The sequence below is a fragment of the Lepidothrix coronata genome, unplaced genomic scaffold, assembly GCF_001604755.1.
Source record: "Lepidothrix coronata isolate B3197 unplaced genomic scaffold, Lepidothrix_coronata-1.0 Scaffold191, whole genome shotgun sequence".
In the NCBI taxonomy this organism is placed as follows: Eukaryota; Metazoa; Chordata; class Aves; order Passeriformes; family Pipridae; genus Lepidothrix; species Lepidothrix coronata.
The window spans coordinates 1,313,649-1,333,498 of NW_016690371.1; the positions used below are offsets into that span (position 1 = coordinate 1,313,649).

General features: G+C 40.0%; 2 protein-coding genes across 3 annotated transcripts in view; one reads left to right on the plus strand and one right to left on the minus strand.

The window, feature by feature from the left end:
• SMPX (small muscle protein, X-linked) overlaps positions 1–19,850 on the minus strand; it is a 41,628-nt gene that overhangs the window by 11,990 nt on the left and 9,788 nt on the right. For both annotated transcript variants that reach the window (XM_017831486.1, XM_017831487.1), the window contains exon 4: positions 16,614–16,767. In XM_017831486.1, the coding sequence (XP_017686975.1) occupies positions 16,627–16,767 (141 nt within the window). In that variant the 3' untranslated portion in view covers positions 16,614–16,626. The remainder of the gene's footprint in view (positions 1–16,613; positions 16,768–19,850) is intronic.
• The window catches only part of MBTPS2 (membrane bound transcription factor peptidase, site 2), a 64,284-nt gene continuing 61,874 nt past the window's right edge, over positions 17,441–19,850 (plus strand). The window contains exon 1 of the mRNA XM_017831484.1: positions 17,441–17,482. The gene's annotated coding sequence lies outside the window, so the exon portion shown is untranslated. The remainder of the gene's footprint in view (positions 17,483–19,850) is intronic.

Sequence of the window (19,850 nt, forward strand, 5' to 3'; positions counted from 1 at the left end):
AGAGTCAAACTGGTCCAACATTTTTCTGATGGAACATTTCTCCACTGGGAAAGTTTTGTGCTTTGAAAGAATAACTTTTTATGGAAACATTTTGCTTTCAGTGATTATCCTGATGCAAAATGGAACATTGAACACGGTGATCTGGCCACGTTCTTATCAGCCCCTGCACTGGCTCTGCAGCAGCTGGCCAGGAGGCTGGGGCAGCTCTTTGACTCTGGGGGCTTCCAAGGATCAACAGCTTCAGGTCTGCTTGACTTGGAAACCCTAATCCCTGCCCAACACTCCTACCAGAACTTGCTGGAGATAGTTTCTCAAGTCAGTGGAGAAATATTCTATTTTTTAAACCATAAATAGTGCGATTTAACCCCAGCCATTCCTGCTCCTTTGTGGTTCAGCTGAGGGCAGAGCCCATCTCTGCAGTGTGACATAAAATTGGTGTGTCCAAACTGGTTCCACAACCTCTGCCTCGTCTCAGTCTCCTGCTGCATTGGTCTGCACCTTCATTCAGGTGTGTGATGCCAAACACTTCAGCGCTGCCCTTCAAGATTGACTTTGACAACTACAAGCTCTAAAAATTATACTGTAAACCTGATCTCCCCCAGACTCAAAGACTGGCCCATAAGAAGTCAAAAATTATTTTTTAAAAAATTCAAATAAATTTTCTATTAATTTTATGTTCTTCTTGGTGATTTGACCACGAGGGTTCACTGCTTTCCACTGTTTGTCTGCCCCTGCAAATGTATTTTTAAATATCTCACAATGAAGGGGTGAGGAACCAAGCCCCATGCAGATATTATGCACTACTCGCACACGTAACAAAAATAATAATAATAATAAAAAAACCCCCTATTAAACCCACAGTGATTCCTAGTACACAAGAAGACACAATTCATGACACAAAAATTTGAGACAAAGGGAGGAATAGGGAAATGACAACTCAGTTATATTGGGTAAAATAATCAGTAGACTTGCAATAGGAGCTGCTTGGCTGCTGACACAAGACAACGACTATTATTTTTATGCAGCAGGCTTCCTGAGCCCTCTCAGGGCAGTATTTTGAAAGCATTTAGCTGATTAAACATGCAACCCCCCTAGGAGTTAGGTACTTAGTGTTTCTTTGGGAAGCCGATGAGATACCAAACTGCAGCTTTGCAGAGCTTAAAGTATTTTAGAAGCCTGCCCTCTAGTTTCCCCTAAGAGTTACTGCCACGATGCAGTATTTACTGATATGTTTTGACTGGGATTTCTCTCTCTGTAACAGTTATTTCCCCCTTTTTTTCCACGAAGAAAAAAAGATAAAATAAAATCTCAAAACCAATCCCCCAAGACTCTAGCAACAATTCACAGTGTAAATAAACTAGGTTCATGATTAACCCTTTGGACAATGTTCTGTACTAGAACCATAACATAAGTAGGGTTGACAAAACCCCCTTGATTTAATTTGAAAACTACTGCTTTGGAAAAAAAATAGTCTGCATTAATGGCAAAGTCCGTGGTCAAAACAAGACAAATAACTGCCAGAAAAGAGTCTTTTGCATTTTCAGCACTTCAGATAGCTGAAGAAGCCACATGACATATGGTACTATTGAGAAGAGGCTGGGGAAAGTGAAAAAGAACATTTCTGCGGTAGCCCGGGAAACCCAAAAGGGCAGCAGCACGGCCTAACTGTTTCTGCTGTTAGAGTGAGAAGGAAAAAATGTGGCAGTGTAATTTCTACAAATCCTTTTTGTACAGAGGACCTCCTGCCCCTCAACCCAGTGCCACAATAGTCAGGGAAGGGGGATTGTCCTGCAGACGCTCCCCTGCTGCTGCCTCATGTGGTCCTCACTTTACAACTGAACTGCAATTAAAGTTACAAAGGGAATCATCCCACTTTGCTACTAATGAGGACTTTGCCAGGATCTGGGTTTGTTTGGAAGCCTCAGCAAAGGGATGTAGCTCTGCTGTAATTTTTGCATTTTCAAGTTTTGTCAGGGATTTCACGGGCACTCAGGCAGCTCGAAGCTCTCTGAGCAGCCAGCACTGCTCTGTGCTGCTCTACAACTAAAAGCAAAGAGGTGTCCAGAGACCCCAGTCAGCTGAAGTGACATTTAATGGTCCTCATGGGGCTGCAAACGCAGGGAAGGTTATTTTTCCTCAACTGTGAGGCTGGTGTGAAGCCATGTGGCTTCACTACAGGGACAAGGGTGGGCAGTATGGGGGTGTTGGGGTTGGGACAAGCCAAATGCTGCTGAACCTGAAGCAATACCTTTCCCTAAGCTCTCTCAGATGCATTTCTTTGCTCTTCATGCATTAGCAGAAAGCTCTGTGATCTTGGAGACACTGAGAAAGGGCTCCTCTCCAAGCAAGAAAACAGAAATCTCAGCTGTTTCTATTTGGGCAGCAATATCCAATTTATTCATCATGAATTCTGCCTCTTCTGCCACCTTACCCAGTCTGTACTGCAAATAGCCCACATTTGACTCTCTGTGCTAGTTATGGTTTCTAAAAATGCTACTTTCTCCTGGTCATATGGCTTCTTCTCAACAGAATTCATAATGTATGAGTGAGTGTTGTTCCATATAAATATAGTGTACATCTGATAGGCCTACAGATAATATCACAGCACAATTGAACCGTGATTAATCTTGGTACTAGTCACCCACCTGTTTTCTTTCAATATAACTCTGGCATGTGCAATAAAAAGAGAGGTCCTGCGACAATGCTCACATCCCTGCAAATATAGTTACAGATGAGGTGGAAGTTGGCTATGGTTTTATTTTCAATCTATTCAAATCAAGACTGAGAGATCTCTGTGCACTTTGCAAATACTTTTCCTGAAATACTTAGCACTTCATATGAAGCAAAATACCTTGAAAAAATACAGCAAATGGAGGAAAAGGAAGGGTGGTAATAAAGTGATTGCCAACTCAAAACCCAGTATAGTCTTTCCATAGCTCACATTCTCTGCAGCCTCTTCTGCATATTTAACACTCTCATCCTTGATTTTGTGGCCTCTTTGCCATGGAAAAGTGAGAGGTCTTAATCAGCTTGGGAAATTTGACAGCCATCTTGTACATAACCCAGGGATCTCTTCAGAGATGGAAAAGCATGAAGGCAAGACATCGTATGCAGGCTGCTAATTTAACTTGACATGTAACTGACTGTACTAGAAAACTGTATATTCTGACATCTGGTCCATGCAGGATATGCTTAATTCCTTGCATTATCTTGCTTCTTCAAAGCTACTCAGGCAGTGTGGTAGTTTGTCTCTGCCTGTTGTTGAGTAGTTTAAGACTTGATACATACAGCTACAGTGCACATGAGGTTCTTTCACATCAGCAACCTATATATATATACATACATTACGTGTATATACATACATATATATGTTCATATATGTATATATGTATGTGTGTATATATACACATACCACATATATTATGTGTATATACATACATATATATGTTCATATATATGTATGTATGTTGTGTTTATAGGATTTTGTCATTTATTAGAGTTTCAAACATAAGCCCTTCTTTTCCCATGGAATAGATAGACTTCTTCAAAACCATAAATAAAGGTGTTACAGCATATTGCCTGTACAAGACTACACTGTTAATACTTGATTTGCAATCTGTGACAAGCAAGTATTTTAAAAGAGTTATTAGAATTGAGTGGAAGACATATGGGAGAACTAAATATTCCCATGGCACCCTGTTTCAAAACACAAAATAGTGTTTTCACCAAACAAACTGAAAAGCAATAAATATGTTTTCACTGAGAAATAGAAGGAAAAGGTGAGAGAAATCACCAGCTGTTAAAAACTAGGCACCCAAGACCAATTATATTTTGGTGTTGAACTTGCACCAACACGATCTACAGATTCTGTGAAAAAGATTTCTTTTGCTCAGCTCTGCAGAAAGGCTCCTCTCAGAACATGCATGTAGCAGCTCCTGTTGGAGCACTTGCACAGTTCTATTAGCATAAATCCTGGATCTGACTGCAGAAGGACACAGAGGCCCATGCAATCTTAACAAAGAACAATGTGCAATTTGAATATTCAAATTTGGAGTGGGATTTTGAGATGCACTTAAGTGATTTAGGAGCATAGTTGGCACCGAGTAGCACTGGGGTTATGCTCAGTACCAGGGACAGACTCCCAGCAATTTAGATGCCTAAGGTGCAAATAGGATGCAAGTGGTTAAGTCCCAAACGGTGATCCCCAAAACCATGGTCCAGCTTCACCATAACCTCAAACTGTGCCCATGCCCATCTACAAATACCTGAGTTTAGATAACCCTGTTCACCTGAGTACCAGGAAGGCATGTAACCCTGAGCAGCACCCAGAAACCTGGTAGGTTTCCACAGAGACCTTTCTCCTCAGCACCTACCTAATTGCATCAGACTTTGTACAAGAACACAGCAAAAGCCATCCTGGTTTCTTTCAAAGCACAGCTTGAGGAAACTGTTGCTACACAAATTAGCCTTTAGACATGGTACACCGCAATCCACAGTATAAAGCACATGGAAGCAAGTTTCCTTATTGCCAGCTGAGCTCCACAGTGCTAAACTGCCATCAGGTTCACTTGTCTACAGATTAATTTTAATTCATTTCTGCACAGCAGCCGAGCTTTAGCTCAAAGTCTACAAAGGGCCCTCCTGCCAAGGTATTCTGCAGTCTCCAGAGAAGCAAGAATTGTGGGTTTTAATCCCTTTCAGGCAAAGAAGGACCTGACCTGCTTTATTCATGCTTCCTGGCTGGGTATGTGTGATAATCACAGAGCCAAAGCAGAAGGGAGGGGCCACCAGCACATTCCTTCTCTTGCATGTTTGCAAATTTTTCTACTTGTTTTTTAAAAAAATTAGGAGTGAATCTGGAGGAGACAGTTCACACTGTAAATCCAGTATGAGGGGAAATGTCTCCTGGCTTTACTTAGGACATTGACAAAGCCCCAGGGAAGAAAATCTAATTGTTTGCAATTTGTTTTTGTTAGCTGTATCTAAACAGCTCTCCACACAAGCTTCACCATGCTGCCTGCAGAAGTGGCTCAAAGGTTTTAACAGCATATGCAGCACCATCTTCCTAAGATGGCAGAAGTGTGAGTTTCTGCAAGGCAGAAGGTTTCTGAAGGGACTCGTGTGATCAGAGACTCAGAGGACTATAGGTGAGACAGGGCTCTCTCTATCTCCATTTTCCTCTCTCTGTAACTTTGTATGTCTCTTTACAACCAATTTTCTCTTGGGAGAAACCAAGACTTGTCCTTGAGCAATGCTAGAGCACCCTGGAAGGGGAAGAAAATGCTGGCCTTCATCCAGCCCTTGGGACACAGCAATCAAAGCAGAAGGCAGTGCCATAGGCTGTGGGCCATCTGTTCTCCACTCCTGTCTGCCTGCCCTCAAGGTTTGAGGCACTTCAACTCCCCTCTTTAATGGTGAAGCCAAACAGCCAGTAGGTGTTTGACAGAAGGTAGAGACCAGGCAGTTGTACCCACTGGTATATCATGCAAGAGGACACCTCCATGGTAAAGAGAGGCACTGGGAGACACAGAGATGCAGTGCTTCTCTGATGCAGGTGAGAACACAGCAGTGCCAAAACAGCTACCTGGAGCTGCCTGCATTATTCCCTCCAACATGTATCTAATCCCTGTGCTGTTAATAAAATTCCAGACACTGCTGAGGGATGTGAAGGAATGCTCCATTGGGTCGAGGTACTCTAATGCTATTGCACATGACCTTCATACCATGGACTTGCCTTGATGAAAATGGTTAGATGCCAAAACTCACTGCAGGTGGGGTACCAAAGCGTTTACTTTGCTGAAGGATGGTCAGTCTCTAGCTCTAAAAATGAGGCTTTTAGCCTCAGGTCAGCACAAGCATCTCTGACAGCCAGTCTCCACTCACCTCTAAGGTGTCTATTAAAGTAAGCCTTTGAAGAAGTTGGAGCTAATTGCTCTATTTGTCATCCTGCCTTAGAGAAACAGTTTTCTTTAATTTCAACCAAACTGCAAATAACTTCACACTTGGACACGACCCAGCAAGCTACTGCTTGTCAACTGAGCTGTGATGTTCAGCCAGGTTTGGTCTCTTGTTCTCTACACCTGTGAAGCAGAATATGAACATCTTCACTGAGGTTTCCATGATTGGTCATAGACTTTGAAGCATGCACATGCTCAGCAGTGGCTCAGGTATTGTCTACTTATGTGTTAAATTGTAGTAACTGGACAGAAAATGCTTAGCTGTAGAACTGACTTGCCCCAGAAGTAATTGTTCAAATATATGATAGCAAATCTATGCTGTGCCAGAATAAAAACTTTAAAAGCATATAAAAAGCAGAAAGGGATGCAATACTATATCATTGCCTGATTTGTTATTTTTTTTAGTGAAGGGCTTAAACCAAAAAAAAGGTACATGCATGATATACCCATCTGAGCTCACTTGCCCTTTAGCAAAATGTACTGAAAAACTGAAAATATGCCTCTTGTTTTCACAGAGAGACCTCTTCTTGTTTTGAGAACTAAAAGGGAGAAAGATTACATTTTTTTCCCAAAATAAATGCCTCCATTCAAAGCCTAAAGAGACAGATCAATTCAACTATTTTCAGATAAACCCACAAAACCAAAGAAATCGTGAAATGAAAAAGTAAAATGTTTGAGATCCTTCATTAGCAGAGGACATACTCTATCCTTGTCTTTAACAATCTTTGGGAAGGATACTACACTCAAGAACAGCATGATTTGCAAACACATAAAAATTGGAGGTTTGCTTTTTTCTGTATTCTGCCTATTTCAGCTCAAATATTTGGTTTCAAGTCTTTGGATATGCATTTTCTTCCATTTCAGTACATACTTTGTGTAGGTTTCATCTATAAAGGCAGAACCTTCGAAAGCTTTGAAATAGCACCATCTAGTTATTGTCATCATCCCTCCCTCAGTAAAGGAGCAGTTTGGCTTTGGGGGAAGCTTTTTGTTCTTTGATGTTTCCTCAGTAAAAGCAATTTTGCCAGTCCCTGCTCTCTCTCTTTGCACACAGCAGTGTTTCTGCTACCACTGCTGTTAAAATGCACTGCCAGGGCAGCGGGCACCGACCGGTCAGGCTGCTTCTCCCGGGGTTCATTTGCTTGGAAGCAGGGCAAGTACAGCCATCGCCCTCTTTTCCCCTAAGTGCATTCACAGCCACAGCTATTATTTGCTCTGAGATTACATTTCTGTGCCCTGAAAGGCTCTGTAAGGCCGTGTGGGAGTAACAGCAATTTTAAGACAAGGTTCGCTCCAAGGCAACAAACAAGAACAAAGACCCAGGAGAGGTAAAAGCTGAAGGACTCGATTTATTTTTTTTATCAGTTGAATAACCGAATTATTAAATTAAAAGCAATATTACATCAATTTTACCAAAGTGGGGGAGTAAGTTTTGAACACCAGTACTGAGGGGTTTATTCTGCTTTTATTGAATCCATGTCTGTACATGGACCTCAGTCATTTGTGGTCAGGAACAAATACAGCCATACCACTAAATTGCAGGAGAGAAAACCAGGCACTATACTTGTTCCCAAGTTCAAATAAAGGTTAGTTCAGCTGAGTTTCCTTTCAAGTAGCTGCAACTTGCAGCAAATAAAATTTGAAAAATAAATTATGAGCAACACTGAGAGTAAAACTAATACATATTCCTGCAGGAAATGCTCGTTTATGCTGTATCCTTTGTTCTCTTAGTACATGGAAATACAGTGTATTTGAGACTGCTGTGGCAAATCAAAGGGGGATTAGGATGTTAAAACAGCAGCAGATAGGGACAGCAAAAACCAATAACATCTGCAGCATAATATTTCCTCAGTAGTGTTGTCAATGGGGTGATTGACATTGGGATCACTATCATGGTGAGCTCACCTACATACAAAGTTCTACCTACATATGGTGAGATCTACCATTATGTTATATTATTCTCAGAAGAAATTTACAAAAAAGTGTGAAATAGAGGTAGCTTTGGCACTAAAAGAGTGACGTTTTTCAAAACAAGGCACACAAGGAGCAATTTGATGGCCGAAGCAGGTGTAATCCTAAGTACAAAGCAGGGCTCATGACACTTGTAGATGGCCTGCTCCCAGACAGGAGTCACAAGGTTTGTGCCACATTAAGCCAGCTCTGCAAGAGATGGCATAGTACAGAGGTACAGAAATTTATGTGGTTCTTGAGCACAAGGCTGTGAAAACATAATTAGGTAGTCTTCTATCAAATGAAATGAATAAAAAGTATAAAACAAAATGATGAGGCACTAAATTTAGAAGAAAATTTGTTTGATTATCACATCAGAGCTGTGATATTTCGGATCATACTGTCAGCTTAATTGGCTACAATTTATGTAGATTTGATAAAACTATCTGAGCTGTTACTAACGTGTGAAGTCACACTTTATGTATGAAAAAGCAGTTAGCCTTTTCACTCTGATGTAGGCACTTGAAAACCTTTGTGCTGAACACATTTTGAACTGTGTAAGGTTAGAATGATTGCAATTGCTTATTATTTTGGGTTTCTGATGATGCCTGTCATTACAATGTTCCAGGCATACTTAACACTGGCGGGAGAATTCCCAGGAACACAGAAACAGCATCACTCTCATCTCAGTCATAATTCTTTATAGTGAGTATGATCTCGTTCCTGCTCTCCAAACAATTCCTAATGCTGACAGTTCCCTGGTTACAATTAGTTCTGCATAGGTTTATATGCATGTGCTTCAGGGTAAATGTCCCTTAAGCCACAGGATCTTCTCTAAATACCTGGACCTGCTGTTATTTGCTGTTCACACAGCAAATAACTGAAGTTTTAGGGATTCCTGATATCCTGTTCTGAGAATTCCAAGAGGATCACATTCCAGTGGTACTTGCAGTTTGATGCTGAAGTTCATTCACACTAACTCTAACACATCTAGCAGAGATAAGTAAGAATAGGCCTGCTGACTGTATTCCATCTTCACACTTCACTGATCCCTCCACACCTGGTATCTTCAGGAGGCCACTTGCCTTTCTGAGTTTCTTTTGAGGGATATAACCCCAGAAACTGAGGGAATTGACCAAAAATTTTAGTTTTTACAAAAATCTGTGATGAACAGCACTGATGGGAACATAGGGATTATTGTATAAAAGGGCCTGACAACAATAGTTCAGGACCGTGTAATCAACAGAATGATCACAGGGAAGCAGTTATTAAATAGCAGTGATTTTTTTTTTAATGATAATTTCCAGCTTTCAAATAAGAGTCTTGGAAGTTTCTTCCAGAAACGGTTCTCACTTGAGAAGGGAGCAGAGATTTGTGGGACCACATTGCAAGCATGGGAAGTATTTTGTTACTGTAAGTGTGTTAATGTTTCAAAGGGAGAGGCTCAATGAAGATATTTCTCCTGTCTGTGTGTAGAGGCCTGTTCATCTCCACATATCTGAAAACTCTCTTGCATATGGTGAGGGTAGAGCAGTAAGTAACATGCTCATGTCCTAAAAATTAGTAGAGACTTCTTCGAGTTAATACTTTGTGCTTGTCTCTTCCAGTAATTAAAAACTTCTGCTTGAAGATACAGTTTAGAAATATTTTGAAAAAATACAAGCATCTGTTCTTGTAGTTTGCTTTGATTTTTCAGTGTTTGTTTTGAAGTTATTAGTCAGTTTTCAAAACCACAAAGCAAAAACTTTTCCTAACTAGTTTATGTAGAAGCATTTGTTGTTCTTAAGAGTACATCCTCTTCTTTCCTTAGCAAAATCCATCTCCAAACACATACACTTAAACTTTCTTAGGCATCTAAAAAGCAGACTCTCTCTGGTCTGTTTTCTTTGTCATTTCCACCATTCGACAAGAGAATGAAAAGGAAATCTCTCCTTGACTTGCAAAGGCCTGAGGAATGATGTGCTGGGGGCTAACATAGCATTGAGTCAATGGTAGAGACTGCCAGCTCACAATGGACAGATGCAGGCCACGTTAGAGACAATTGTGCTGGTTTTGGCTGGTGTGGAGTTAATTTTCTTCACAGTGGCTGGTATGGGACTAAGTTTTGGATTTCTGCTGAAAACTGTGTTGATAATATAGAGATGGTTTTGCTATTGCTGAGCAGTGCTTAAACAGAGCCAAGGCCTTTTTTGCTTTTCTTACTGCCACTCTGGCAAGGAAGTTGGAGATGAATGGGAAACTGGGAGGAGACACAGCCAGGACTGCTGACCCCAACTGACCAAAGGGATATTCCAGACCATGTGACATCAGCTCAGTATATAAAGTGAGGGGAAGAAGGAAGTGGGGGGATATTTGGAGTGATGGCGTTTGTCTTTCCCAGTCACTGTTATTTCATTCTATGGGGTTTTTTGCTTATGTGCATGACTTTTGCTTTCCCTATTATTCTGCCCTTATCTCAACCCACAAGTTTTCTCACTTTTGATTCTCTTTCCCCCACACTGGTGGGGGAATGAACGAGCACCTATGTGGTACTTGGTGGCTGGCTGGGGTTAAACCACCACAAGTAATTCTTTTCTTCTGAACACAGAAACTCTGGGAAACAGAACATGAATAACTTTTTTTGCTCAAGGAGATAACAGAATTCCAAAGGTTCCTCTGAATTAAATTCCTAAATTCCTAAATTCCTGGAGATTCCAGTTTTCTCCTTGAAAAGAAATTTCTATCTCTTCTGTTTTAAAGTCTGAAAGCATGTCATAAGTAGATGCAAAAAACCTGGAAGGAAAACCAAACAATCCTAAACATGCTGTTAAAAAAATCCTATATAATCACTGATACCTAGTTTCTTAGGAGAATTTTACAAACAGATTGACAAAATTGATGGCTGGCCATGAAATCACCAACTGTTGCTAATCTGGAAGTTCTGAACCAAAGTCAGCAGGATAGTAGGAAACCATGGATAGAAAAAGACAAGAGGTACTTTGATATTAACAAAGACCACACAGTGAGTAGGTCCAGGGATGTCCTGTCATTGGGCACCACTGAACAGAGCCTGGCTCTGCTCTCTTTGCACTCTGCCTTTAGGTACTTTATATACTGATGAAATCCCCTCAAGGAACCTTTTGCAGAAGGGTCCTGCAGAAATTCTTGCAACACAGCCTCTTTCTTTACTCCACAGTTCCCAGTCCAGCTAAGGAGATGTTTGCTCCTGACCTACCCTGGCATTTTCTGGATGCAGGATTCCCTCCTTTCACACAATGTCTGGCTTAAACTTAATCAAATGAACACATTTTCCTAAAACTGTGAGGCTCTTACAAGAGCTCATGGCATGTCAGAGTTCCTCTACCAGCCAAGCACTGTTGTGTTTCTGGAGAAAAAGGCAATACCCTTGCTCATAACTGTACAGCAGTCTAACTGTATCCCTCAGGTCCGTGTGAGCACAGGAATAAGAGGCAATCACTAAACTGTGTGTCAGAGCAGTGACACCGGGAAAGGTAAATGGCTCTGTTAACTGAAATGTGGCTTCAGAGCAGTATATAGCATGAAACTGTAATTAGAATCCTCAGTACTTAGGAGACAAAGCTATAGTGTGCATTTTTAGCCCAGGGTTATTGACAAATTTTTTTGTAAGTAATTAACAACACCACCAAGGAACACCTTGTCTGTATGGATATAAGGGCTTTATTCCCTAAGGGATTTATTTTCTTCACCAAGTGACACCAATCTCAGAGGCTGCTCTACTGATAAGTTTTCTCATTTTGTGCCAGGCAGAATTCCCAATATGTTATAGAGGAGGTAATGCTGCAAGAAATACAAAGCCTAAGCTGTTCTGGGAAGCTTTTGCTGGATGTATAGTCTTCAGCCCTCAAAATACAACTCCCTTGCTTCTGTACCTGACAATAGAACTACTTCTACAATCAAACCACCCTTCCTCAGTAGAGTTCCAGGTAAAAACAACAGTTTATCTACAAGTACCAGAGGCATGTGGGAAATCATCTCATCAATATTGTGATAGGGATCCTGACAATCCCTTTCTCAAAACACAACCAAAACACAGTGCTGCCCAGGTGTCCATGACAGACTGTTTTGTAACTTCAAGGTAGTAAATTTCCCTTTTTCTCTTTCAAGAAGGTCCTCCAGTAAGTACAAAAGTCTCACTCAGGAGGAAAAGACCAGACTACTTTAGCTGAAGGTTTAGGTCCTCTGAGACCAAAGTCCAGCATTCTCTGAAGGACTCTGTGGCCCTTCAGGGTGCACAGTAAAAAGTCTTATTACACAGCCCCCCACACCTCAGGACACAAAATGTGAAGGGTTACAGAATGAGGAATGAACGTGAGTTGCAGAAGTAACTGGTTGAATTTATATATATTCTCAGGTGAAATGTCAGTTTGTGCTTAGGCCCATTTTCAAGTACAGTCACCATACTAGTTATCATATGAGATATCACAATAAACAGCAATAAATCTCAGCCATAGCAGGCTCCATTTCTCACAAATTAAATGCTTCCTACCATTACTTATTCAATAGGACATATATTTTTAGCATGCGATATTTTGTTACTATTTTATTTTGCATATGCTTCACCCCTGTGCATGTAGAAATGAGCAGGTGTGAAGGGAGCAGCAAAAAAAAAATTGTAGTTGGAGAAAAGGGAAGTGAATCACAACTCAGGTTGTATATTAAAACTAGCTCAATCTAACACATCAGCTACAGGTCTGTGGAAGAAAAAAATCTTTATGACAAAGCAGAGTATGCTAATTAGTTAATTATAGATGACAGACCAGCATCAGGGGATGACTACAGGAATATCTTAACTGAGGAGCACTTGATGACCTTCAATGGATCCAGTTTCCTGACATCTCACTAATTATATCCCTCCCACAAACTGTTAGACTTACAACTATGATCTTAGTAAGTCTATTCATGCTCACTAATTTGGTGAAGAGCAATACCAAAGATACTTAACAGAAGTTACTCTAAAGTGTGAATCATGTAGGAATGGGTTTGTAAATAATGAACCAACCTACTGCTTTGCAGGTTTCTTATTTTTGCTGTTGGTTTTGCACTCTGTTAAACTGAGCAAGAATGCATGGATCGAAATTTTAAAAAATTAATCATCTTGCAATTTAACTTGCAATTTACTGAAACTATCCCATGATATATGACAATACTAGGAGGTAAAGTTGGAAATAACTGCTGTAATTGTAAAAGCTTTGGCATTTTTGAATGTTAATGTATACTTTGGGTATTTTTTTTATGGTATCACATTATAGGATAACAGAATGACAGAAATTATCCAGAGTATTTGGAGTTATTCTAACCATTTCAAGTAGGTATAACCTACGGAGTACCATAAGAAATATAAAAATACCAAAGGGAAATCCCTCAATAGTGAATATCTGAGATTATACTACTGATGTGAGAGAGACTTAATTTCAAAACTGTGAAAACCAAAGAACACTCTCATTGATCAGTACACACTCTGTACAGTCATATTCTATTGATCAGTCTGTTTACTATTCTTTAGAGAGCAACACATTCAAAGGATAATCTGTAATCTTTTCTTGGAGCAAAGCATCAAGCAGATGTGAGTGTGGATTTCTTGCAAATAAAGATAATTTTCACTGGATTGACATGGTCATGGTCAGTCATAAAACAATGCACTGACTTTATCACATTTTATGCAAGGCTGCAGGTCATGACTAAAACACCTGAACTGGTGAATATCCTCTTGTAGGGGACAATCCTTAGATTTAGTACCATTCAAGGCTGCTGGATGCGGCCCATGATTGATTCACATTTCAGTTTCATGTAGAACTCATTCACCTGCTTAGTTCTGCACAGCATCCAAATCCAAACTTCCAGGCTCCAGTGACTACTGTGTCTGCAACTCTTTTAGAAAATAAGTTTTCACATATGATCTGTGACTGCACTACCCAAAATCAAGAAATCTGTATCACTGTCCAAACCTGATACACAGTATATCAAAACAAGGATGGAGACAGAAATTACTTCATAATAACCTCACTGCTTTCAAGATGCCCTTTACTTTGCTGACCTTTCTGTAGAAATCTTCTCCTTAGAGTGAATCTCTGTGCATGCCCCAAATGTTTGCTGGATTCTCAGTAAGCTAATTACTGAAAAACTGCTTTAAATGTTGAAAATAGCAATCATCTGAGAATAAACATGAGGTTAAATTTATGTCCAAATATCTGTTACAGAAAAAACCTCTTTAAAGTCTCACATTAAAAATTCACATTTCTCTGGGCGTTGCTTTAGTGCAGTGACTGCAATGTTACATTTTACAAAATATTAATTTTTCTTTTACCAAGTTTTCTGAAGAGGAAGACTCCATTGTTTCTTTAAAATAACAGGAACATTATGACACAGCAGGGTAAAAGCAAGAAACAGTTAAGCACTCTTGTTTCCAAATGGCGTATTTATGCTGTGCATAAAATATAAGTTAATGATGCACTGCACATTTGAGCAATTCACTCAGATTATATGCCATTTCTTTTAAGATTCTTGATCCTTAGCACTTCTGCATTCCCAGAACCCTTTTGCACTGCTTTCTGTTTTCCTCTGTTCTTCATTTATGTTTCCACGCAGCAAATTGGAGATGACGTTCTTCTACTCAGCTTAGCTCTCTGCCTCTCTTCACAATAGAAAGGATTTATTAGTCAATATGCAAAAACTGGCAATTCAGGTGACTACTATGTGATGCAATTCTCTTTTTCTTACTGTAGCCAGGGTGAGATTTTTTGTATTGAAACTTCTTTGTACATCTGAGTATTCTTTGTAACTGCCTGATGCATCTTTACTGACTCAAGCTTTTCAAGGAAAATCAAAGATAATTTCATGGACAGAAATTATTAATTTCTATCAGGCTCAGAATGTAGAACAGACGCTTATGGGCCTTGTTTGAAATCAAATGGAAATTATTCTGAAATCAGTGTTGAAGTGCTGAATATTTCCTTTTAAATAAAATAATCACAGAATTATAGAATGGTTTGGGCTGGAAGAGACCTCTGAAGATCATCTAGTCCAACCCCCCTGCAATGAGCAGGGATGTCTTCCACTAGACCAGGTTGCTCAGAGCCTTGTCCAGCCTGACCTTGAATGTTTCCAGGGATGGTGCATCCGCCACCTCTCTGGGCAACCTGGTCCAGTGTTCCACCACTCTCATTGTAAAAAACATCTAGTTTTTTACATCTAAGTTATCCTTATATCGTCTGACTCTAATGTCCTTAAGTTTAAAACCATTACCCTTTGTCCTATCACAATAGGGCCTACTAAAAACTCTGTCCCCATCTTTTTTATAAGCCCCCTTTCAGTACTGAAAGGCCACAGTGAGGTCTCCCCGGAGCCTTCTCTTCTCCAGGCTGAACAACCCAACTCTCAGCCTGTTTTTATTGGAGAGATACTCATCCCTCTGATTGACTTTGCAGCCCTCCTCTGGACTCAATCCAACAAGGCTAACTCCTTCCTATGGCAGAGGTCCCAGGGCTGGATGCAGTACTCCAGGTGGGGTCTCTCCAGAGCAGAGAATCCCCTCCCTTGAGGTGCTGGCCACACTGCTATGGATGCAGCCCAGGACATGGTTGGATTTCTGGGCTTCAAGTGCACATTGCCAGGTCATATCCAACTTCTCATGCAACACCCCTAAGTCCTTCTCCTCAGGGTTGCTCTTAAATCTGTTCCATGCTCAGCCTACATTGATTCCAGGCAGTTGCTTTGACCCACGTACAGGACCTTGCACTTGGCCTTGTTGAACTTCATGAGGTGTCATGGGCCCACTTCTTGAGCTTGACCAGCCCCCTCCGTGTGCCATTCTATCCTTCACGTGTGTCAACTGCACTGCTCCACTTGGTGTCATCTGCAAATTTGCTGAGGGTGCACTTTATCCCACTGTCTGTGCCCACTGAAGAAGACACTAAAGTGTCCTGGTCCCAGCACTTACACCTGAGAGAGATCACTCATCCCTGATCTCCATCCAGACATTGAGCAAAATAAGTATGAGCTGTGGTTCTAGTTGTAGGTCAGTGGCTCAATCCATGGGTATCTGCTGCTGTCTGCAGTGCCTGAGGGTCCCTACCTGGAGTTCATCTGCTACTTCAGAAGAGCACAGATGTCCCCAAGGTCCAATCTCATACTTCCAAGCCTGATATACCTATATAGCGAGTCCTCAGGTGCCACAAATGTGTATGTTTGTATGATCAAATACATGGAGCCATTAGCATGTCAATTTTGAATAATATAAATAAATGAATATCAAATAACTAATATTCCAAAGGAGCTTGAAAATGCTGACCTACTTGTCCATCACTGCAATAAATTTATTTGCATTGTAAAAGATCTATTTGTAGTTAGACTGTACAAATGTAAGTCATATATTTTGCAAAACTGGAACTTGTGCTTCTGAAGCAAGATGCTATTTTTTCAGCTGTCTTCAATATTCCTAATATGCTAAATAAACTATTTGTTAAGCCAGTTGATGGGTGACATAGATCATTGGATATAGTCTCCAATATGATCTATGTTTGAAATAACAAAGAATATCAAGGATTATGGCTTCTTCTATTTTGTCTTTGAAATATGAGGTGTGACTACAGGTCCACTGAAGTAATTGGAAAGCCATCTTTCTACATAAGAGGTTTCTGGATCAGCTTGCTTCTCCTAAAGCCATGTAAAGAACCCTCTTTCACTCACCTGCTTGTTCCAGCTACTGTTCAGCTTTGGGAACATACTTCAGCTCACTCTTTATGTTCTGAATCTCTGACAAGTTGACAGCAGGACCTGGAAGTTTCCTAGCTCCTGGGAGATGTTTCTTGTCTTTCTCCTCCTCTGTCGAAGCAGGAACACTCTGCACAAAAGGATACCAGTAACTTCACTGCTGCAATAGCAATCTCTTCAGCATGAGCATAGATCAGTTATTTGAGAAACCAGGAAAGGATATTTCTATACTAAAGGAAATCCCAGTGAAAACTGGGGAGGGGAGAAAGGAGGGGGAATGGGGAGGAAGAGATAGGTTATTTAGTTGGTTGTTGTCAAAATCATTCTAGAAAGGATAGAGGGTGCTCAGTGTAGAGGAACATGGATCTTTTGGTAGATGGGTAAGAATTTACAGTGTCAGACTATTAGTGGAAAACAACTGAGTGGAGCATTAAAGGCAATTCCAAGTCCTTCATATTTTAGGGGGGGGAAAGCAGAAGAAACATTTTTATAATCTAATTTCTTTGGGAGTTTCATAGTGGCCAGATAGTTGGAGAGGAAAACAACCACGCACTTCTGCAGCTCTGGAAAAGATCTAAGATAATAGGTTATGGACATCAAAAGTTCCATGCAAGCTCAGCATGAGTTGAAGTTTAATTTTTCTTAACCTCAGTTGCACGACCAGGAGGGTTTTTGTTATTTTATGTTTGAATTATGTTTGAATAGCCTCATGGCTATTTTGCTGACACTGTAAAAATAAAGGTTAAATAACAGCACTTTTAAAATAGTGAGCAACTCAGCTAATTTCCTGATGAACCACAGTATTTTAGCCCTCGGTACTTCCTTGGCTGTAATTTTGCTTCTAGGTGAGTAAAGCGTGTATTTTAGACAATTTCTATTCTAGATGGAAAAATGAAGTAGTAGCTTCCCAGTAGGGAGTTAAGGTTGTTGCAGCCTGTTGCATATTTTGTAAAGCTGGCATATGGAGAGAATCATGTAGACTTAGAAATTAATTTATATTTTACTGCAAATAATTTCATGATGAAATTATTTTTTTCTTTTTTGATTACTCTATGAATGTCCTACTGGGATTGGCCTTTTCAAGTTAAATCACTATTTAGACTTATTAGATACACTTTTTGAAAATGTGTATTGACTGTGAGCAGTCAATTCTTAATATTTAATTTAATTCTTAAAATTCCAAAGTTATCTGTCAAATATTATTGGCCTCTTTTTTTCTGTTGACTAATAGACTACAGGCTAATTAGGAAGAAGACTTTTTGCAACGTCAAATAGCAAATAAACAAGGTATTCTAGAAAACTGACATTTTCTTCCTATCTGATCTTCAAAAACTTTCTTAACATCACTATATATATAAGAAAAGTGAAGCAACAATTACATTGCTTGGCTTGGTAAACTTGTATTGTCTTTTCTCACATTTTAGTCAATACACTATTAGCTAATACAAGATAATAGTAACTAACATCATTATACATGTTTCTTCTTGTTCATTTCAAATCCCAGCCAGTAATTCAGCCCCAGCTAGGACATGTACTGTCTGACATCTAGCTTAATGGTCTAACATTCTGAAAGAGTAGCAAAGCACAGCAGGAGAATAAGTAAATTGATACAGAAGCTGTTTGGAAGGATGCACAAAATTGTATCAGTAGTCAAAGTTGCCAAGAGCTTGTATTGTTTACTTTCACAGTTTTCTCGCACAACTAGCTAATCTGAATAATCAGGGGAAACTACCATTCCCTCAACCCCTTAGTTTTTATTATAAATAGCAGATACTATGTTAAAAATACCATTTCTAGTCACGTTCAATTCCCTTCCTCCTGTAGAACAAATGGCACAAGCTTTGACCGTGTTTTGGAGACTTTGTGCTCCATAAGTTGCTGTCAGCTTTCTCCTCTAACCTCAGGTGTGTGCTACCTATGACTGCACCCCTCCCTGTATCACCCACTCCATGTGCAGTGCATAGCTGAGATTAGACTTTGGTCTCCAGTTTTATGGAAGGAATTTTAAAGAGTGACTCAGATACACGAGAGTTAACGAATGCTCTGACTGAAGAAGTTATTTTCTAAAATTCCCACCCTCCATTTCTTTCCATGTTAAACATGCCTGCTGGGGCCTCTGGTGGTCTAGTGGTTAGGGTGCAGGACTCTCACCGCTGCGACCCGGGTTCGATTCCCAGCCCCCCGGGCAGATGGAGCTCGTCAGCCCTGTAAGGCAATCCATCTAAGAGAAGGTCACTCTAAACAAACCTACGTCCTGGGGACCTCACTGCCACTGTCCAAGCTTGCTCGGCCCCGGCAGATGAACCTCAGGATTAAAGGGTGGGCTCAGTTCAGCGCACGCTGTGTCTCACCTAAAAAATCCACTGCGCAGGCTCGAAGGGTTAATGACCTTTCCCAAATCTTCGCTCGCGAAGACTGGCCATTATATATATATATATATATATATATATATATAAACATGCCTGCTCCATTGACCTTCAAAAGTACATGTTCACATCTGACTCCACTGCCCCTTTGAGTAAGACTCATAATCCCCTCATCTCCTTTGCCAAGCCTTTAAAAAATAGTGAAAAATCCTATGCACTGTTAGCAAAAGACATATTTGTCTAAAACTGCTTTGAAAAATCATGAGCTGTATTGCAAAACTTAACAAGATGAGAAAACTGAAAAGACAAGTCCACTAGTAGTATTTTTATTCTATTCCCAATAAAAGATCTGTTTCTGTAGTCTTTACTACCATTGATTTGGTTGAATATTGCCTATAAAACCTGTGCCAAGAACTTTCATTCTGTAATGTCTGTCTCATATATAGTATTTGTGTACCTGAGAAGCAAAGTAACATTCAATTACCCAACCAAATCTAATTATCAGCACCAGTCATTTATTTTATTTCCCAAACACTACCAGAATTCATACATGCTATATTAGTTTCTGCTTGATAACATGCACTCCTTCATCAGCTTAATTACTTCAGAGAGAATATGCTTTCATTTCTTTCAAGTGCAGAAAGCCACAATACATGTTCAAGGTCATTTTGTATGTTTATTTCTTTTAAATCTTCTTAAGAGCTAAGTCAGCTTGGGTTTGATTACTTCAGGAAAGTTCTCTGTAAACAGAGTACTATTTATATCAAAATATGGTGAAATTCAGAAAAAAAACCCTAATCTGTCTGTTTGAGACAGAAAAGGAAGAATTTGCTCTTACGCAACTAAA